The following is a 20,621-nucleotide window of genomic DNA, read 5'->3' on the forward strand; positions in this document are numbered from 1 at the left end:
CCATTGGGTTAAAATCCAAGTTGAAAGGAGCTAAGTTATCTGCCTTCCATGCTGGTGGTAGGATTCATTAGTTAATGTGTGTACAGTGTTTAGGAAAAGTAGAGTTTTTATTTTATCCTTATTTGAGCTCTTTGCACTATATTTTCCTCTCTTTAAGGAAGGGCGACAGTTTCGGAGGAGAAACTGGTTTATGAAAGAGACAGACTGGTGAACAGACTTTAACGTAACAACCAGTTGCTTACAATGTTGTCTGTCAAAAGCCTACCCAAGTTGTCCTAGTGAGAAACTTATCGCTCACTATAAGGATGTGATGTTTTCAAGTGATCAGGGGAAGCGGGTGCAGCAGGGAGTGACCATGTCCATATCATAATTCACTATCATTTTATAATACTGGAGAATCCTTCTCGTGTATCAGACAGGTACCACAGTGTTCCAGTGTACCATAACTTATGCAACAATAACTACTGTAGCTAAGGCAGTACAACAGATTGATTATTCAGTGGTCTTCAAACGTTCACCTATTGGGATGAAAATTTCTGAGCCCAACGGTGAACTTCTTTGCAAAGTTGGAGCGAAAATAGCTCTACCATTTCTGAGTAATACCATGGAGAACAGAAAGTCTTCATTAAAAAGACTTTTTTTTTTTTTTAATAAACAGCCTTATCAAAACAGCCGAGGCTTGTAAATTTCAATCTGACATGGAGTAATGCATATCCTGGGTTCTGAGAAAATCTGCTTTGGTTCAGCCAAGTTATGTGAATGTAAAAAATGCCTACAAAGCATGCACAGAGACTTTGTCCCTAGGTGCATTTCTAACAAGCTTAGCAAAGTGGTGCACAGTGATGCATACTCACTGTAGTGATGGGTGGCAGTATAAAACTCTAAACTAGTCCCAAGGTGGCTCTCAACCAGCCCACAAAACTTTACATGTGTGCTGATAAACTTTTAATTTTTAAAAAACTTCTCTTTACTAGTCTTTTTCTCTGTTTACAACCCCCTTTTTGCTTAGCAGAATATGCACTAGGCTGGGATTCAGAATAGCCTGTGTTATAGTACCACCTTTTCCATTGGTGGCTCTTCATAATCCATTGCACTTTTCTACCCTTTATTTAGTGAGGGCTGACCAGAGGTTACAGCAGAATCTTAACACTTGCAATTTGGCATGGAAAACAGTGCATGGACTTATTTCAGAGGAAACTGGTGTTCATTTGGTCAAGTTCCAAGCATTTGTAATGACATTATCTTAAACTCATTAAGTGCGCACCTAAAATGATGTATGCATCAACAGTTAAGTGTACTGAATATAGGCTCCCATGAAGTGTTCTCATTTGGTTTGGCCACTCTTCTCAAATCCCCAAGATCATCTCCTCCAGTAGAGACGTTCTGGTAATGATAAGGCAAAGAGTTGAGATTACTGAATTTGCTTGTTTTGTTTGCTGTTCTCAAGGCGACTAATCTGAAGGCCCTTGAGATGCTTCTCTTCTCCTCCTTCTTCCCACTTCCTTTTCTAGGGGAGGAAATTAAATGTAAATGTCTCCGTGTGTGCCATTAAGGTTACTTGGGTAAAGGAAATCCAGGTAACATTAATCCACGCAACTTCAAAAACAGTTAGTTCTGGGTCAGATGTATGTCCTGGAGTCCCCTGGCTATTCCTGTTCTTTTACAATCGCATCATAAAGTTTTTCTCTGCTGCTATTGTGGAAAAGACCCTCACAAGCAGTGACTGTTCACACGCTGCTATCAGATGTACATTAAAGAAAATGAAAAACCTGGAGAAGTCACTGATCTTTGAGCTTTCAGTTATATCAAGCAAAACATTCCAAGGAGAAGCAATTTTTAAACTGACTGCCCCTTTGATCATTAAAGTAATGAAATGCCAAAGTTAAGGGTGAACATTAACTGTGCCTTTTGTGTGTGCCATTTGCATTCAACTTTCAATTACATCTAAAACCCATGTAGTACTATTCTCCTCTCTACATATCAATCTATGGAAGTGCTAAACAGTGAGCTGTATTTAATTTGCTAAAGAAGTTAATATTAACTCTTGTGTACCATATGCCAGAGCATTGTGTAGCATTTCATTAATGCATCTTGTTTTAAATAACACTAATTATATTAACAGCTGGAAACACAACTGTGATCCATAATCTGCACTGGCTATCAGTTAATTTCCTTGGGGCTGTTTTAAGGTGTTCATTTTGATCTATGAAGTCCTAAATGACTTGGTTCCTGGCTCTCTCCCCATATAATACTACTGTAGCTGTAATCAGTGGAGGTGCTTAAGCTATCTATCAGTCCTTCCTGGCTTACTGAAGAGGAAGGTTAGTGGCACGGGGTCCTCAGTGAGGGCCTTTGACTCTGGGATGTACCCTCACCCCAAGATCTACCAAAAATCTTTCCACAGATTCTACAAGCTACCTCCTTCCTTGAGCTTTGGCTGTTTTATTCCGGGGTGGAGTGACTGGACTCACATTCCTAACAGAGATTTTCCTGTGGAGTGGCAAGTAAGAGAGGCAGTCAGGAGAACACTTGAATGGAGTGACATGGCTACTTGTGTCTTAACTTGAGAACTGTATGCTCATAGGTCATCAAGATCTATCCAGACAGTTTAGTCTGCTCCAGGCTACCTACTTTAGCTTATCAAGTGGCTGCTGGTCGTAAACAGTCTGAGTGACACAGCACACACAATTTTCATCTACAGCCTAACCTTCCGGTATCATCTATCCCAGTTCAGAGTCCCCTGAAGGCAGGCTTTGGGGGAGGAGGGCAGATCTGTGTCTAGTCTCCTCTTCTTTTAAAGATCCCCGAGGCTTTTTAGTAACCTGCTGTACTGTCTCTATAAGAAGATCTCAGAATGTGATTTTTTTTCTCTATAATACATCTCTGTGACTGAATGCAAATGAGACCTCTCATAATCTTTATCAGGGAGAAAGAAAAAATTTTTTTTCTCTGCTGGAATATTTCCAGTTACATAGAAACTCAACAGGGCCAAATTCCAGCAACTTTCTTCTTATAAGGCACAAACCCCACCAAACAGCTGGAACAGGATTACTTCAATGTCTTGAATGTTCCTTCTACTTCAAAAGGGGTATATCATAAACTCCCTCCTTCTCATTATCCCCAGCCCAGTGTCATCTTTCAGAAATCAGCATCCTCTTCCCAGACCATAGGAGCAAAAGAGTGTACTTGATATCTAGTTCTTCAGAGGCCTGGAAAGTTATGCCACATTCTGTATCTTAAGAGTCAAAGGGGAGGGATAGCTCAGTGGTTTGAGCATTGGCCTGCTAAACCCAGGGTTGTGAGCTCAGTCCTTGAGAGGGGGCCACTTAGGGATCTGGGGCAAAAATTGGTCCTGCTAGTGAAGGCAGGGGGCTGGACTCGATGACCTTTCAAGGTCTCTTCCAGTTCTAGGAGATTGGTATATCTCCAATTATTAAAAAAAAAAAAAAAAAAAAAAAAAGTCTTAACTAGCTTGTGAAACAGCATACATTCAAGATCCCTCAGATCAATCCTGGCTCTGATGGACAAGGAATGGGGGTGGGGAGTATCATTGCTGAAAAGGATGATTTGGTGCTCTTCCCCAAACTGGCTACTTGATGAACAAGGAAGACTCATCCCATAGCCTATATTGGTGTTGCCAGGATGCACACACATGCAGGTGTGTTGCTAGCATAAAAACACACAAAACTCACTACAGTCTTTAACTCTGGCATTTCCTGACTTGAGTTCCTGTCTATTCAGCCTCAATGTTCATGAACGTAGCATTTAGCATTTAATTTCATCATGTCTCCCATTCCAAGGAAAAGGGGAAGAGAGTACTGTAAAGCTCCTTTGTTAATATTTCTTTACTGACATACTCAAGTTGTTCACCTTTTTGCTGCTGCTGTGTAGCAGAAAGAGGAAAACCAGTCTCTAAATCCAGCGAAAACTGTATTCCCAACTGGAAATGTTAATACAGTGACTGAGTTATTACAATTTTAGCTGTAGTGCCTTAACGACGAGGGGTATCCTTTTGCATCCCACAGTAAGAGATTATTTTCAGTGAACACGTCAGGAGGGAGAGACTGTGCTTGATCCCCTTCATAATTTTTAAATAAAAACCTGACCTTGCTTCCCTCATGACACACAAACGCATTTCTTTTTGCAAACAGCTGTCAGGGTGCATAGGCTCTCATACTGTAGTTGAATAGTGTGCAGCTTTCAACATCATACTGTTGCAAAAAAAGCAAACGTGATTCTGGGATGCATTAACAGGTGTGTTGTAAACAAGACACGAGAAGTCATTCTTCTGCTTTACTCTGCGCTGGTTAGGCCTCAACTGGAGTATTGTGTCCAGTTCTGGGCACCGCATTTCAAGAAAGATGTGGAGAAATTGGAGAGGGTCCAGAGAAGAGCAACAAGAGTGATTAAAGGTCTTGAGAACATGACCTATGAAGGAAGGCTGAAAGAATTGGGTTTGTTTAGTTTGGAAAAGAGAAGACTGAGAGGGGACATGATAGCAGTTTTCAGGTATCTAAAAGGGTGTCATCAGGAGGAGGGAGAAAACTTGTTCACCTTAGCCTCCAATGATAGAACAAGAAGCAATGGGCTTAAACTGCAGCAAGGGAGATTTAGGTTGGACATTAGGAAAAAGTTCCTAACTGTCAGGGTAGTTAAACACTGGAATAGATTGCCTAGGGAAGTTGTGGAATCTCCATCTCTGGAGATATTTAAGAGTAGGTTAGATAAATGTCTATTAGGGATGGTCTAGACAGTATTTGGTCCTGCCATGAGGGCAGGGGACTGGACTCGATGACCTCTTGAGGTCCCTTCCAGTCCTAGAGTCTGAGTCTATGAGTAGGAGCTGCTGAAAAGTCACATATCAAGTCCAGGCCTAGGGTGCTGATCCTTCACTGCATGTATGACCAAAAGTTTTCAGTGAGGCAGTGCTGATTCATTTTGCCCAGTACATATGTTGGTTGGTGGGCATTTTACAGTGAAAGGAGGAAAATAGCTCTCTCCCCTCTCCCCATGGTAGTTTAAGCTGCTTAATTTTTTGAAACTAATGACAGTCATAGAAATCAGCCATTGTGATCTCTGTAATATTTTAAAGGCTCTTAAATGAAGGAAGTTCTTTTACTTAGCAAATCACTTTTTAAGAGGGTGTGTTCTTGGGTAAGTAGAAAGTAAAAACTCCTTGGTTACATTCCTACCGAAGAATGTAGCAGGTGAACAGTTTTTACTTCCAAATCCATTTTCTACATACTCTTTAGTTTAAAGCCATGAAATAACTTAGTTATTATAACATGTGCCTTCTCTTTCTTCCCTTTTCATTTGTCAGCTTAATTGGAAGTAAACTATTTTCATAAGTATTTCTGCTCCAGCGGTGCAGCAGTCGCATTCCATTACCCCACATTTTTTCTAATACTCATTTTTCTTGCTTTTCTATGCTACTGCTATTACTGTAAGTAGTAATTTAAAGAACAGATATGTTTATTTCACTAAAATGGTTTATCTTGTTACAATTTAAATTTTTCTACTACCCTTCATCTTTCTCCCCCACACTTAATCTCACCAAGGAGAACAAACTGTTGGACACAAACTGTAAGAATGCATAGGCGTTAACTGTACCTGCACTGAGGATTACTGTAGCATAGGGACAGCCAAATCGCATCATTTCTTAGGTGGCTTTGCCCTTTAGCACTGTATAGGTTTGTTAGATGCTATTGTAGGAACAGAATTCATTATGTGCCAGATTTGTCCACTGTTGGCCATATGTTTTGTTATAAATCTATATTTATGCCTACATTCCATTTCAGATTGATTGATTGCTTTTTTGGTACATAAACTCTTCATTAATATGCATGTTTTATGCAACCCATGAGTCCCTTATCCCATTTTCCTACTGGTCATGCAGCATGATAAAAAAATAACATTAAAACAATTCCTATTGCAAACTTGGGACTTAGTAGCTATAAACGTTGCCTCTAAATCTTTGTGTGTAACAAAAGCCCTTGACAGTTAATAAGAAGGGTTTTAACTCACAGCTCTTCTAAAGCTTGCATATCTCCAGAAAATTACTAGTTTTTAAGAACACAATATCATCCTGCATTTTGGAAGTCATCAAGTCATCCTGAATACTGATCATGCTCTTTGGGAATCTGAAGAATAAAATACAAAAACTTAATAAAAGTCTAAAACTCTTCTCAATGATAAGTTCTCTCAGAAGTAGAATGTTCAAATTTCTCATCAGATTGTTTTGATTTTATTTCTCTTCCTGGAAAGGCAGAATATTAAACCAGTTTAACACTTAGGTGCTGCCTTTTGTAGCAATTTCACAGAGCTGCTATAAAGTTTTAGAAGCAGTTCCATTATAAAACCAGACTTCCAAACGGCTTAGACTGGCCATTTTAATAGAAGGAAAAAAAATAAAAAAGTACTTGAGTTGAAATTGATCATAAACTTGGGTTGTGAGTATTTAGCTGAAGTGGGGTAAGGCAGCAGAATTGACTGCTGCCCTGTGACTCTGGTCTATCTGACAAATGTTCATCTCTTATGCTGCTGCTGCTTTCTGAAACTGCACTTCAGTGAGACATTAAACTGAAGTATCAGCATGAGTTGCATTAGGTAAAGGGATATTCAGCAGCAAAATGGACTTTGAGGGAGAAAAATATTTACTTATGCTGTTAACTTTTTTTTTTAACCATTTCTGAAAATTAGTTCTCAATGACCCTGAGAAAAATTAAAAAAAAAAACGTTATTCCTATTAAGAAGCTAGATACTGAGCACATCAGAAATGTTGAATTTGTTATGTCCATGTTATAGTAGCATCATAACGGGCCACACTCAGTATTAACCCAGTACAAATAATGGCAGTATAGTGTGATTGTTCCAAAGGACCCACATTTTGTGCTCTTAACATACATCCCTTAAACACTCACACGATAACTGGGTAATATGAGAATTAAATGAAAAAAACTAGAATTAAATTAATGTTTACAGTGACAAGCAAGGAAATTAGAGCTGAATGGTATTAGTTTCTCTGCTCATCCTACATACTACAGATGACTGTTAACCATGTACACTGCAATGTGCAGGAGGGCTGGTTATGTATAGATACTAGGGGTTGTAAACTTTTCAATTTCGGAATACGCTATTTCAGGGCAATGTTAAGCAGATAATCACTTTACCTACAAGCAAGGTTTGTTAATCTTGCATTATATAAACAATGATTCACTGAATCTGCAGATCCTCCAGATTAAAAAGCAAATGCCTGAAGAGTGAGGGGTGTAGTGCAGTTATCTTATACAACTGAAGACTGAGTCGCAGTATTTCAAGAGCCTGGCACAGTACTGTTCATCTGCACACGTCTGAATGGAATGAAGAGACATGTTCACATCCTCTCTGACCATTGGTTTCAAATACTAGTGAGTTAGAGACTATCAGTTACTAGAGCAGGCCGTCTAGCATGAGGGATTTGGGTTATATTGATATTTATCGGTTACTATGACTTCTTTTTTTTCCCCCCTCAATTGCATCATACCCTTAAAAAAATGGTGGTAAGTGAGAGATCTGCATGCTTTGGAGTTTGTTAATCTCCGCTTCAGTCTATACGATGCACAGTTCATAACGTTAACACTTTTCTTAAAGTTTCTTCATTCACGTTCACAACTAATTTGGATTTCAGTTTGCTGTTTTTAATCTTTATTTACTCTTAATTTTGTTCTTATTTTTCTGTAGTTCTGTTCTCCCCCTGATTTTTTCATTAGGGTTTTGGACCTTTGTCTGTACTGTATTGTACTGTACTGGGGAAGATTTTGTAGCAGTTAAATGGCTGACCAACAAGCTAGTGACATACAAAGGCATTTTCTTTAATTTTGTTTTATATTGAACCTATAGAATCTAGATGGGTGATGGGAGGAAGCGATCAGTCTCCAAGTTTATGCTTAACTGTGACTATTCTTACAGGCACAGCTCCTATAGTTAATTAGATCTTTGCTAAGACAACACCTACTGGTAGCCTTTGTAAATCAGAAAAATGTTAGACTAACACAACTATTCATCTGGAATCTGCATCCATGCTACATTTATTTTAGTTAAGATCACAGAATGGTTACCATAACAAGAGATGGCTTGCATCCCGTTAGTATAGTTTTATTTTCTGAAGTCTAGCAAAACTCCCAGCGATGTTCATTATATAGTAGTATATATTATAGAAGGCTGCGATGACAGTCTTGAAGTAGAATGTCTGCTTTTATATGGAATTACTAACCATATTAATCCTTAAAAAAAACAAAACCTAAGGACTCACTGATGTCTGTCTGATTCCATTAAAAGACTCCCAGATAGTGTGTAGTTTAAAGTTGGCAGAGAACGTGGCATCGTATGTTTTGAAATCTTTTAGAAATTAAAGATGTTTGCGGAGGCAGGACTTAGTTTTACTCTACTGTGCTTTGTGTTTCAGTTCCTGGATGTGTCTCTGTATATCTCCACTGTATATACAGCACATTGATGTCTGGTTGTCCTTACTAGTCCTAGTTTCTCTGTACCTTGTATTGTTGCTAGTGATGGACTTCCGTGGACACTGGTGTGTCGCTAGTGTGTTACTTTGGCTGTAAAGCTGTTGGTTTGTGGTTGGTTCTTTATTTTTTTGAAATATTTTTTTGTTCCAGTCACTGTTTGTGCTGGCAGTGGCTTTGCCTATCCGTTGCCTTGAAGGTACAGGTGGAGTAATGTCCTATTTTTTGACAGACATTACTCCTAGTGTGTGCTCATGCAGATGCCTACACTGTTAAGACTGTAACTTCCATAACTGCTTCATGTGCACTAAGCCCCCTTGTGGAATCCTGCTGAGAGTTTCTTAAAGGTGTCAGCGGAAAAAATCATTAAACCTTTTAAAAAAGAAAAAAAAAGTTGAGATGCTTAAAACAATGGATTAGTAATTGCTCCCCAACAGTAGTTCTACAAGGAGCACTAACACAACTTTGTGGATTAATTTTTATGACACTAGGTACCCAATTACTACTCTCTATAGTGCAGCCTGAGGGCAAAATAAGGCATTTATAAATCCTAAAGAATAAAATGTTCATGAAAGCATATATTGAAACATCACAAATTATTGGATTTTTTTCAATTTCTCAATGATATAACTATTTTCTGGTGTTTTTGCGAAGAGACACAGGCAGATCAGTGCTATCAGTTTATTTGTAGCAGAAGTCTGTTGTCTCTAGGGGAGTTGCAACACCATTTAACTTTTCCTGTTGTTTTACATGAGTCTTATCCTGATACACACATGCACAGTGCTTGCTGCTATGCAAGGGACTGCACTTGTTTACAATGTTACATTAAAATATTGCAGCTTCCACCTCCCAAAATGGGTTCAATGTGATTAGATATCTGGAAGAATGGGATATGAAATGGGTTGTGTAATCCTTGGGGGAGAAGAGATGGTATATACCTTTTGCGTATATACTGCTACTTGCCCATCAAGAGTTGATGAATGTGTATTTTTAAAAAAAAAGTTAATGCAAGAAAACAAACAGCAGGATTTTACAACTGAAATGTTGGTTTGTCTTCTCATCTAATTTATAAGATTGAACCACTGGAACTTGGGGACAAGATGAGTATGACCATATTGCAACAATCTGTCCACTACAGTTGCAGTTCTTCATGACAAGCATTCAAAGTGTTAACTCAAACCATTGAAACAACATACTTGCCATTAAAACTTGAATCCAGAAAAATTACTTCATGAACCTTTGCACTACCAAGTGGAATGGCCTTTAACGCATAGATAGATCAGTTTGCTGTTCACTGTCCAGCTAGGGTTTAATACAGAACCTGACTCCACTCTCTTTCCTTCCTTTGTCTTTCACTGAATCACAATGGAACTCTTGCTGCAGACGACGAACCAGCTGGGCCAATGTAAGTACTTTAATCTGAATTTATTAAGATAGTTTTATCTAGTTCAGTCACTATTACTGAATTTGTAGCTTAAAATTGCTTACTGGAAGAGCTTGGAGGCTAACGGGATTTTGTAATGCATGAAACTTAGATTTAGGCATGATAGCAATTACTATTTGTATTGCAGCACTCGGTTTCTAATGGGGATTGGAGTATTGTGCTAGATGGTATTAAGCAAATAAGAAAATACTTCCTGCCCCATAGAGCCTGTGGGTTAAGGCCATCTACTTTGGTTTTCCTTCCCAGGCCAGGAAGAGCAATACAAATTCAGATGGATGTGGGAGGTATGAAGGGCTTAGTCACAGAGCTGGACAAATACAGCAAAAATATTTGCAAATATCCTTACTAATAAAACCTGCTGATTTTCACTGGTATTTGTGCCCCCAGACCTTTTTACTTGCTTATTCATGACCATTTGGGTGAGGGAGATTATATTTGCAAGAACTTCCCTGCAAAGGTAAGTGTTGTGAAAATCACTGGAATCAAATATTCTTCTTCGAGTGCTTGCTCATATCGATTCCAATTAGGTGTGCGCGCGCGGCGTGCACGTTTGTCGGAAGATTTTTACCCTAGCAAAACTTGGTGGGTCGGCTGGGTCGCCCCCTGGAGTGGTGCCGTTATGGCACAGGATATATACTCCTGCTGACCCAACAGCCCTTCAGTTCCTTCTTACCGCCCGTGACGGTCGTTAGAACTGTGGAGCGCGGCTTTGCTGATCTCCACGTCCCTAACTACTCGTAGTTCTTTGCTGTTTATTGTGTGTATAGTTTGAGTTCTTGTAGTTATAGTTAGTATTAGTTAGTTAGTGTATATAGTTTAAGGGGATCAGGGATTAGCCCCTTTCCTCCACCCCGGTATGGGTTCATGCCCAAGGCACCGGGATTCAAACCGTGCTCGGCGTACCAAAAGCCGATGCCAATAGGGGATCCCCACGACTCCTGCCTCAAGTGCCTAGGGGAATCCCACCTTACCAATAAGTGCCACATCTGCAAGTCATTTAAACCAAGGGCGAAGAAGGAGCGGGACTTTCGATTGAAACAGCTCCTCATGGAGTCGGCACTTAATCCTGCAGCATCAGTACCGAGCACCCAACAGACTGCTTCTGTAAGGAGCACCCCTTTGGTCCCGGACCACTCTGGTACCGAGAAGGAGCCCCGGCACCGACCCTTACTGGCACCGACATCTGCTCGGCACTGCTCCCTGTCCCCAAGACCCAGGAAGCAACATAATGCTACAACTGCTTCAGCTCCACAGAAGGAGCGCTCTTTGAAGATGAATCGTCCGGCGCCGTCATCTGCCACAGCACCTTCGACTGTGGCACCGCCAATTGTGGCTCCGCCAAGCACGGCACCGTTGATTCCGGTCCCACAAGGGCCGTTGAGTCCGGTGCCTCACAGTTACCCGGCTCATGCTGTGGTTGAGCTTGCCCTCCCTTCTACACCGGAGACCTTCTCCACGGTAAGGGAGCTCATCACCATGACGGAGTCGGCACGGCCTCAACCGCTGGCACCGCCGGTGCGGGTCATACAATCCATTGGGAAGCCGGCCCTAGTAAGGCCACCTTCCGTTGGTCCAACTGAGAGACGTCATTCAAGATCACAGTCTCACAGACGCTCTCGATCACGCCATTCCCGCTCCCGGCGCCGCTCGCAGTCCCGGCACCGCTCTCCATCGCGGTACCGGTCGCACTCGCGGCACCGTTCGACATCTCATTCACCGGCCAGATACTCCCAGTACCGATCCGACTCACGGCATCGCTCTCGGCACCGTATATCCTGCAGTAGCTCCAGACGAAGGGACTCGAGATCCCGGTGGACCTCTCGGCACCGCTGCGGTCGCAGGTCCCGGTCTCGTTCGCGGTACCATTATAGCTGCCAGTACCGCCCCGGGATCGAGCATCCAGAACAGTGGTGCCCTCCCAGGGTCTATTGGCACTGCCGTGGCCATTGAGACACACATCAGTGTCATCGCAGGCTGGTAGCGCATCCTATCCTCAGGAGCATGACTCTGACGTCCCCAGCCATATATTTCCAGAGAGCCAGAGCCACAAGCAAGGGCTTCATCACTGGTCCTTCTGGACACCGTGGGCATACCACCAAGCCCAAGGTGCTCCATCAGTAGCTCCACGGTCAGCCCCATCAGAACACTGGGTACCAGAGGCGACAGTAAGCCGTCCCTCCCCATGGACACGGATGAGGCTCCGATATCATCTGCAGACACCCAGGTCTCACCTGACGCAGATGACGCTTCTCAAGTACAGGAGCTCCCACAAGATCCCCTGGTCCTGGGCCTCTCCTCTTCCTCCTCGCCAGACGAGGTGGTGGCGGGAACATCCTCCTCAGGCCCCCCACCAATTGATCTCAGGGCCCATCAAGACCTTTTGAGACGAGTAGCTCAGAATATGAACTTACAGGTGGAGGAGGTCCCTGAAATAGAGGACCCTGTCGTGGACATCCTATCGGCTGATGCACCTATTAGAGTGGCTCTTCCATTTATGCGCACCATACAGGCAAATGCGGACACCATTTGGCAGTCCCCAGCCTCGATTCCACCTACAGCCAGGGGAGTAGAGAGAGAAAATATATGGTCCCCTCAAAGGGGTATGAATATCTCCACATTCACCCACCTCCTTGCTCTTTAGTAGTGCAATTGGTGAACGAAAGGGAGCGTCATGGCCAGCAAGTCCCGGCTCCTAAGTTGAGGGAGGCTAGGCGCATGGACCTCCTATGCTGCAAAATATACTTGGCCGGGGGCCTCCAACTTAGGGTGGCAAACCAACAAGCCCTCCTAAGTAGATATAGCTTTAACACGTGGGTGTCCTTGGGGAAGTTTACGGAGCTTCTTCCCCAGGAGTCCCATCAAGAATTTACAGCCCTACTTGAGGAGGGTAAAAAGGTAGCAAGAACCTCCCTCCAAGCCTCTCTGGATGCAGCGGACTCTGCAGCCAGAACTCTGGTGTCAGGAGTGACGATGAGGCGTATCTCCTGGCTCCAAGTATCAGGCCTTCCTCCTGAATTACAACAAACTATTCAGGACTTGCCCTTCAAAGGCCAGCGCCTGTTCTCAGATAAGACTGACCCCAGATTGCAAAGTCTGAAGGACAATCGCGTTATAATGCACTCGCTGGGTATGCACACACCAGTGACCCAACGCAGGACCTTCTGGCCCCAGCCACACCGTCCCTATGCTCAGCCTAGGCCATGTCAGGACTTTAGCAGAAGGCGTGGTCGAGGGAATCGTCGGAGGCAATCTGGCCCCCAAGGAGGTCAAAATCAGGCACCCTCTAAACCACCAGCAGGGCCCAAGCAGAACTTTTGATGGGACGCCCGAGGACGGCCCACCAGTTGCTTTACCGGATCCTTTTCCTCCCTTTTTCAACCGCCTCTCCCAATTCCTTCCTGCCTGGTCCCAGCTAACTTCAGATTGTTGGGTCCTGCGCATGGTGGAAGTGGGACACAACCTCCAGTTTATTTCAACCCCGCCTTCTCACCCTCCCTCCCCGTCCCTCTTCAGGGACCCTTCTCACAAGCAATTCCTCTTACAAGAGGTCCAGTCGCTCCTAGCTATGGGAGCCTTAGAAGAGGTACCAAAAGACATGAGGGGCAAGGGGTTTTATTCCCGATATTTCCTAATCCCCAAGGCAAAGGGAGGTCTACGACCGATCCTAGACCTGCAAGAACTCAACAAATTCATGATAAAGCTGAAGTTCCGCATGGTAACCCTGGGGATCATTATCCCGTCCCCGGATCCAGGAGACTGGTATGCCGCCCTCGATATGAAGGATGCGTATTTCCACATCACAATTAACCCACCACACAGACGGTACCTCCATTTTGTGGTCAACTATCAACACTTTCAGTTCACTGTACTTCCATTTGGCCTTTCTACGGCTCCGCGTGTTCACAAAATGCATGGCTGTAGTCGCCGCCTCCCTCCGGTGTCGTCAGGTACACATCTATCCGTATCTCGACGATTGGCTCATTCAAGCGACCTCCCAGTTACAGGTGTCAGAGCACCTGTGCATCGTCAAAGACCTCTTCAGGAGCCTAGGCCTGATGATCAACACAGAGAAGTCTACTCTGACACCCATGCAGAGAATAGACTTCATCGGAGCAGTTCTGGACTCGAGTCTGGCCAGAGCCTGCCTCCCACAGTCGCATTTTCAAGCAATGGCTACAATTATTCAAGGTCTTCAAACCTTCTCGACAATGTCGGGGCGCACCTGCCTCAGCCTAGTAGGTCACATGGCCTCCTGCACCTTCGTGACCAAACAAGCGAGGCTACGCCTCCGCCCCTTTCAAACCTGGCTTGCTTCAATATACCAACCACGCAGAGACAGCCTGGACTTGGTGCTCACTATTCCCTGGAAGGTTCTGGGCTCCCTAACCTGGTGGCTAAACCCCACTTTAATCTGTGCAGGGATGCCATTCCACCCACTGCAACCCTCGATGGCCCTATCCACGGACGCGTCATCTCTGGGTTGGGGTGCCCACCTCGAGGGCCTTCGCACTCAAAGCCTCTGGTCACCTCAAGAGCTGGCCTTACACATCAATGTGCAGGAGCTGAGAGCGGTCCGTCTAGCATGCCAGGTGGTTTGAGAGCATCTCCAAGGCTGTTGTTTATCAGTGTTCACGGACAACACAACGGCCATGTTTTACATAAACAAGCAGGGCGGAGCATGCTTCTCCCTCCTTTGTCAAGAAGCCTTCCACCTCTGGGACTTTTGCATAGCCCACTCGATCGATTTGATAGCGTCTTTTCTCCCAGGAGTCCAGAACACTCTGGCAGATCACCTCAGCAGATCCTTCCTGTCTCACGAGTGGTCGATTTGTCCAGACGTCATCCATTCTGTTTTCCGGAAGTGAGGGTTTCCCCACATAGACCTCTTTGCCTCCTGCGAGAACAGGAAACGCCAGGTGTTCTGCTCCTTCCAGGGATGCTCCCTGGGCTCTCTCTCAGATGCATTCGTGATCCCGTGGAAGAGGCACCTACTCTATGCCTTCCCACCGTTTCCGCTCGTTCACAGAGTCCTACTCAAGCTCCGCAGGGACAGCACCCACCTGATCCTGATTGCTCCAGTGTGGCCGAGGCAGCACAGGTACACCATGTTGTTCATCCTCTCAGTGGCAGACCTGATTTCCCTGCCACTCTGACCGGAGCTCATAACACAGGACTTTGGCAGGCTTCACCATGCGGACCTGCAGTCTCTTCATCTCACAACATGGTTGCTGCGTGGTTGAGCCAGTCTGAGTTGCGTTGCTCTGCCTCGATCCAACAGGTGCTCTTGGGCAGTAGAAAGCCTTCCACTAGGATGACATATCTGGCCAAGTGGAAGCATTTCTCCTGCTAGTGCACTCAGCGTAACTCAGTCCCCAGGCAGGTGTCCATTCCTACTGTCCTGGACTACCTCTGGTCCCTGAAAGAACAGGGCCTAGCGGCCTCTTCTGTAAGGGTGCATCTGGCAGCCATCTCCGCCTTCCACCCAGGGAAAAATGGCCGATCAATCTTCTCTCACCTTATAGTTTCAAGGTTCCTCATGAGAGTGGAACGTTTGTACCCTCAAGTCAGACGCCCAACCCCGACCTGGAATCTCAACCTGGTGCTAGCCAAGCTTATAGGTGCTCCTTTCGAACCACTAGCCACCTGCTCGCTGCTGTACCTTTCCTGGAAGACAGCCTTCCTCATCGCTATTACTTCAGCAAGACGAGTATCTGAGCTTCAGGCCTTGACAGCGGACCCCCGGTATATGGTATTCCATAAGGACAAGGTACAGCTGCGACCAGAGCCCTCCTTCCTCCCTAAGGTGGTGTCTGCCTTTCATGTCAATCAAGACATCTTCCTTCCAGTCTTTTTCCCGAAGCTGCACTCATTGCGTCGGGAACAACAGCTGCACTCCTTAAGATGTGCACAGGGCTCTGACCTTTTATATCAAGAGAACAAAACCCTTCCGAAGGTCGCCTCAGCTCTTTGTAGCGGTGACAGACCGGATGAAAGGCCTGCCAGTCTCATCCCAATGAATTTCAACTTGGGTAATGTCCTGCATTCATACCTGCTATGATCTGGCTCATGTTCCGGCTAGCCACCTCACCGCCCATTCTACTCGGGCTCAAGCTTCATCTGCCGCCTTCCTGGCCCATGTTCCCATCCAGGAAATATGTCGGGCAGCTACCTGATCATCGATTCACACCTTTGCCTCACATTACGCATTGGTTCAACAGTCCAGAGATGATGCAGCATTTAGCTCAGCAGTTTTGCATTCTGCAACATCTCACGCCGACCCCACCGCCTAGGTAAGGCTTGGGAATCACCTAATTGGAATCAATATGAGCAAGCACTCAAAGAAGAAAAGACGGTTACTCACCTTTGTAACTGTTGTTCTTCAAGATGTGTTGCTCATATCCATTCCAAACCCGCCCTCCTTCCCCTCTGTCGGAGTAGCCAGCAAGAAGGAACTGAAGGGCCGTTGGGTCGGCAGGGGTATATATCCAGCGCCATAATGGCGCCACTCCAGGGGGCGACCCAGCCGACCCACCGAGTGTTGCTAGGGTAAAAATCTTCTGACGGATATGCACATGGCGCACGCACACCTAATCGGAATGGATATGAGCAACACATCTCGAAGAACAACAGTTACAAAGGTGAGTAACCATCTTTTCACAAGATTATTCAAGACATAAGAACTCTCCTGGCCCTTACCTTGAATGACTTAAGAGAGACGTGGTGGGTGAGGTAACCTCTTTTATTACATCAGCTTCTGTTGGTGCGCTCTGTGTAAGCTTGAAAGTTTGTCTCTCTCACCAACAGAAGCTGGTCCAATGAAATATATTAACTCACCCACTTTGTCTCTGTAATATCCTAGGACTAGCATGGCTACAACACTGCATATTGTGAGTGACTTGTCTCTTAACCATGCTGCTGTTACATTTTCAACAATTTTGATGTGACTTTTTTTTCTCTCTAAAGGAAAAGCAATTCTACAAACAATCACAAAGATAAAAACTTACGCCAGAGAAACACAAATTAAAAATAATGCGTATAATGTAAGTATGACTTTTTTTAGATGTTTAAAATATTCTTACTATTTAAGCACTTCTGTTCTTTCATTAAGGTGAACTAAAAATGTAAGGAATAATCAACAAATAATACTGATCGAACAAGCCATGTGTAGGTATTTCAGTGACTTGCAAAGTTATCTGAAACTGTTCTGAATAAAGCATCATTTCTATTGAACTCTTCCATATACTACTTGGATAGTGTATCCTTTTCAGGATTTTTATAAAACATTCCTGCCATAATAGCCTAGGCTCAGTAATTAGTGCATATTCACACAACTCTAGTCAAATTCTAACATGATTCTTACCTGTGCAACACTTACAGCTTTAGCAGCAAAGTAAGTCCACAGATGCACAGACACACTTTCTGCGGATTTTATACCATAAAAGTAAATTTGCTTTCTGGGTGTAAGCAGTTCCAGGATACGGTATGAAACTGATGTTTTTAGGTTGAAACAACAGGCAAGCCTTTATCTTAATAGCAAATCGGACAGCAGTTTTATTATGTGCATTATGGTATACTGTAATCAGGGTGGCATTAATCATTGACTAATATCTGTTCTCAATTCTTTTTTTTCCATAGAGCTTTAAGTTTCTGAGAGACTGATGGCAATATAACCTGCTAAATTAATGGTTGGAACTCTTGGTTCTAGAACTCCAGTTCTATTTGATTTTTCCTTTCAAGTGAGCAACAATATGACTGTCTAAAAAAGCATGCCTTATTTAGCCTGTCCTGTAAGGATGACGTACCCAGACACATTTTAACAATGCTTCAGTGTAGAAGGTGTAAACTATTTTGGGCTTGATGTGCTGTGAATGTTGCTTTTTTCCCTTAAGGTATTTAAACATTAGAAGTAAAGTCAAATCATGCATGCGCCATTTTTTACTTTCTTAATGTAGCTGTTAAATTGGCAAAGCTCTAAAATGCACTGCTGCCATCTAGTGATAACTTTTTGTAAAGTACAGCAAAACCTAAAAATATATACAGTATATATTTATATTTTTTGGGAAGAGGAAAACCAAAATACAGTAAGTGTTTCATTTTTAAGCTGCTGATATTCATTCCTTATATTGTATGTCTGAGAGATGAGAGAATTATACTGTTCTGATACTTAAAGAGGAGTAATATAAGTTGAAATTATTTTAAGGGCTTAACCTATATAGAAAGATTTGGGTGTCCTGTAATCAAAGACTTTAAAAGCTGGAACAGTCCAACAAGTGGTGATGAATTGTAGTACAAACTTCAGTTTATAAATATATGTGTGTGTGTGTGTGTGTGATTGCTTTTTAAGTGTGGTGTTTGTTTTTTTTGTTAAATCATGTAAATTCTCAAATCCTTTTGCACTGATGTGTTCAACATATTCTTGTACATTCAATTCAGGCAACTTTTATAATTTACTTTTTTGTTTTAAATGATGTTGAAATGTTACAGCATGGTGATAGTCTATGCAACTAGTAATACTCTTCAGTTTTACACTGTAATTTCTCATGTTCATTTAAAGATTGATTGTAGAATTACAGACCTAACAGGGTTCTCATGCCGTGCATAACTGTAGATGCATGAACTTGTGTTCTGTGTATTTGTTGAAGTGCAATGATGTATAAAAAGTGGATTCACCTGTTTTTAAAAATAAAACACTGACCAAAAAAACCCCAGACTTTCTCAAATTTGTATCCACTCTACTTGTTATTACCTGAAATGTATTAACATTTCCTCAACCTTCTGTCAGTTTTTTCAACTCCTTCTCCACTTCTTCCACAAATGCTGGGAAGTTCTGATCCATGAGACATAGGCGAATAAAAGGTCCTAATTCTTCAGCACTCCACACGGAATGCTGATATGCAAGGGGGAGCGCAAATGTTGATGACTTCAGCACAGACTGCAAAAGCAAAGGCAAAGGTGATTTTATTTAAGGTACATTTCATCGTCAGTGCAATTGAGTATGTTTTTAAAGTAGCATTCATAGGTTCACAGAAATGCTTGTTTTACTACACATGCATACTAAAAATCTACATGGCACCTGTTCATTACAAGTATGACAGTCCAACTAGGTCAGATCTTCCTTTTATGTTACTTGCTAACATGTTAAAAAAAGACAAATCTACAGTTTTTGCTTGCTATGGCCTAACATCTAAACACTAGCCTGTTTCAGATGTAGTCACCGTTTTAAAGTATTTTACAAACAATAGCATTTAATGTATGTTTGACCTCTGCACACAAGAAAAGATACTTGCATCCTTTTCCTTCATGGAAACAGTCTTTCTCTGATCTCTTTCCAATCTCTTTTCCCTAAGTCAGGAACTTAAAAATTAGGAAATGCCAATTTTACAGTTGCAACCTTATTTCTGCCACCTGTATGTCCATCCTGTATATTGAATGAGGCAAGGATTCTATTCTTATCTCTTGCAGAGCTTGCCAGGCCAATTTGCAGCAGCCTCATCAGCAAAGTGCACAGCCTTCAGACCACTATCAAATCTGGTCAGAGGGTAGTCATAAGTGAGGTGTGACATAATGTGTTTTTGGCCCTAGTTGCACGTGGGGATCCTCATGCTAGCCCTAATTGTGAAGGCTGGCTGCATGTTGACCCTGGCCCCTTCTAAATCGATTCAGAAGTGCCTGTGAGCAGTGTGGTCAGGTCCATTATAAGAGACTGGTTTCTGACATCAGCTGCAGACCATTCTACATTGATGTTGCAGAAAAATCTGGGCAGGGCAAATGGGCCTCCAAACAGGTGCCTCCATGACTAGTGCACACCTGGATGGTCAAAGAGGTTGATGTATACTGGTAGGCTCAGGTTTGCCCTGATCTTCTCAATCATTCTGGCTGCAGCATCCTCACAACAGATATCTGGGAGTGATGTTGCTTAAGACAGGGAGCCACAGTACTGATGTGGGTCGATAGTCCAAGTTATGGTGCACAGGGTTGAGTGTAGTTGTGTCTCAGCCAATTTGAGATGAATGGAGCCATTATTAGCACAGCATTCTGCTGCAGAGTAACAGAGGGCTAATATGGATGATCAGAGTTTTAAGTGTTTGCTCCCTATAAAGTGCTAGCCAATTTGCTTAGAAGGCTGTTATGCATCCTCACCTTAGCAGCAGTTTTCCTCAGGGGTTAAGATATGTGAGACATCTATCTAGGTTTTCTTTGAGGTTGAGTGAGTGGGATTCATGTTTCAAGTGACGTCCACTGAGAAAGATATTTAGTTCCTGGCCTGCTCTGGTGTTGTAAACATGGAATACACTCAAAACTGTTTTAGTCACACTGGGCTGTAAATGCCAGTGACCTTACTTGGATGTCTACGCAAATGCTATCATTTGCATACAGGAGAACGCAGTACTGGGTGAGTGGAATGTCATTCATGTACAGGTTGAAAAGCATTGGTGCCAGCAGAGCCTTGAGGTAGGACCGTTGGTTTGTCTCTTCCATTGGTAACTCTGTTTCCCATGTGCATTTGAAAACATCTGTTGCAGAAGAGGTACCCTTTCAGGAGTCTGATTTGTCTTGCGTACCCCCAAGTAACATCTCACTTAAAAACTACTTGCTTACAAAATCAGACATAAAAACAAGTGTCACAGCACACTATGAATGAAAAAATTGTTTACCTCCTCATTTTTACCATATAAATA

The 20,621-nt window shown here is 43.1% G+C and overlaps 3 protein-coding genes across 3 annotated transcripts in view; 2 read left to right on the forward strand and 1 right to left on the reverse strand.

The window, feature by feature from the left end:
• The window catches only part of NPTN (neuroplastin), a 112,233-nt gene extending 93,583 nt beyond the window's left edge, over positions 1-18,650 (forward strand). Inside the window, exons 6-8 of the mRNA XM_050968450.1 lie at positions 9,882-9,903; positions 16,906-16,982; positions 17,578-18,650. Coding sequence (XP_050824407.1) covers positions 9,882-9,903; positions 16,906-16,966 — 83 coding nt within the window. The 3' untranslated portion in view covers positions 16,967-16,982; positions 17,578-18,650. The remainder of the gene's footprint in view (positions 1-9,881; positions 9,904-16,905; positions 16,983-17,577) is intronic.
• The window catches only part of LOC127058429 (myb/SANT-like DNA-binding domain-containing protein 2), a 606,575-nt gene that overhangs the window by 138,762 nt on the left and 447,192 nt on the right, over positions 1-20,621 (forward strand). The gene's annotated exons all lie outside the window — the stretch shown is intronic.
• REC114 (REC114 meiotic recombination protein) overlaps positions 177-20,621 on the reverse strand; it is a 104,446-nt gene continuing 84,001 nt past the window's right edge. The window contains exons 6-7 of the mRNA XM_050968445.1: positions 18,689-18,874; positions 177-1,383 (exon numbers count right to left, since the gene is read on the reverse strand). Of these exons, the coding sequence (XP_050824402.1) occupies positions 18,710-18,874 (165 nt within the window). The 3' untranslated portion in view covers positions 177-1,383; positions 18,689-18,709. The remainder of the gene's footprint in view (positions 1,384-18,688; positions 18,875-20,621) is intronic.

Source organism: Gopherus flavomarginatus, chromosome 9 (assembly GCF_025201925.1).
Source record: "Gopherus flavomarginatus isolate rGopFla2 chromosome 9, rGopFla2.mat.asm, whole genome shotgun sequence".
Taxonomy (NCBI): domain Eukaryota; kingdom Metazoa; phylum Chordata; order Testudines; family Testudinidae; genus Gopherus; species Gopherus flavomarginatus.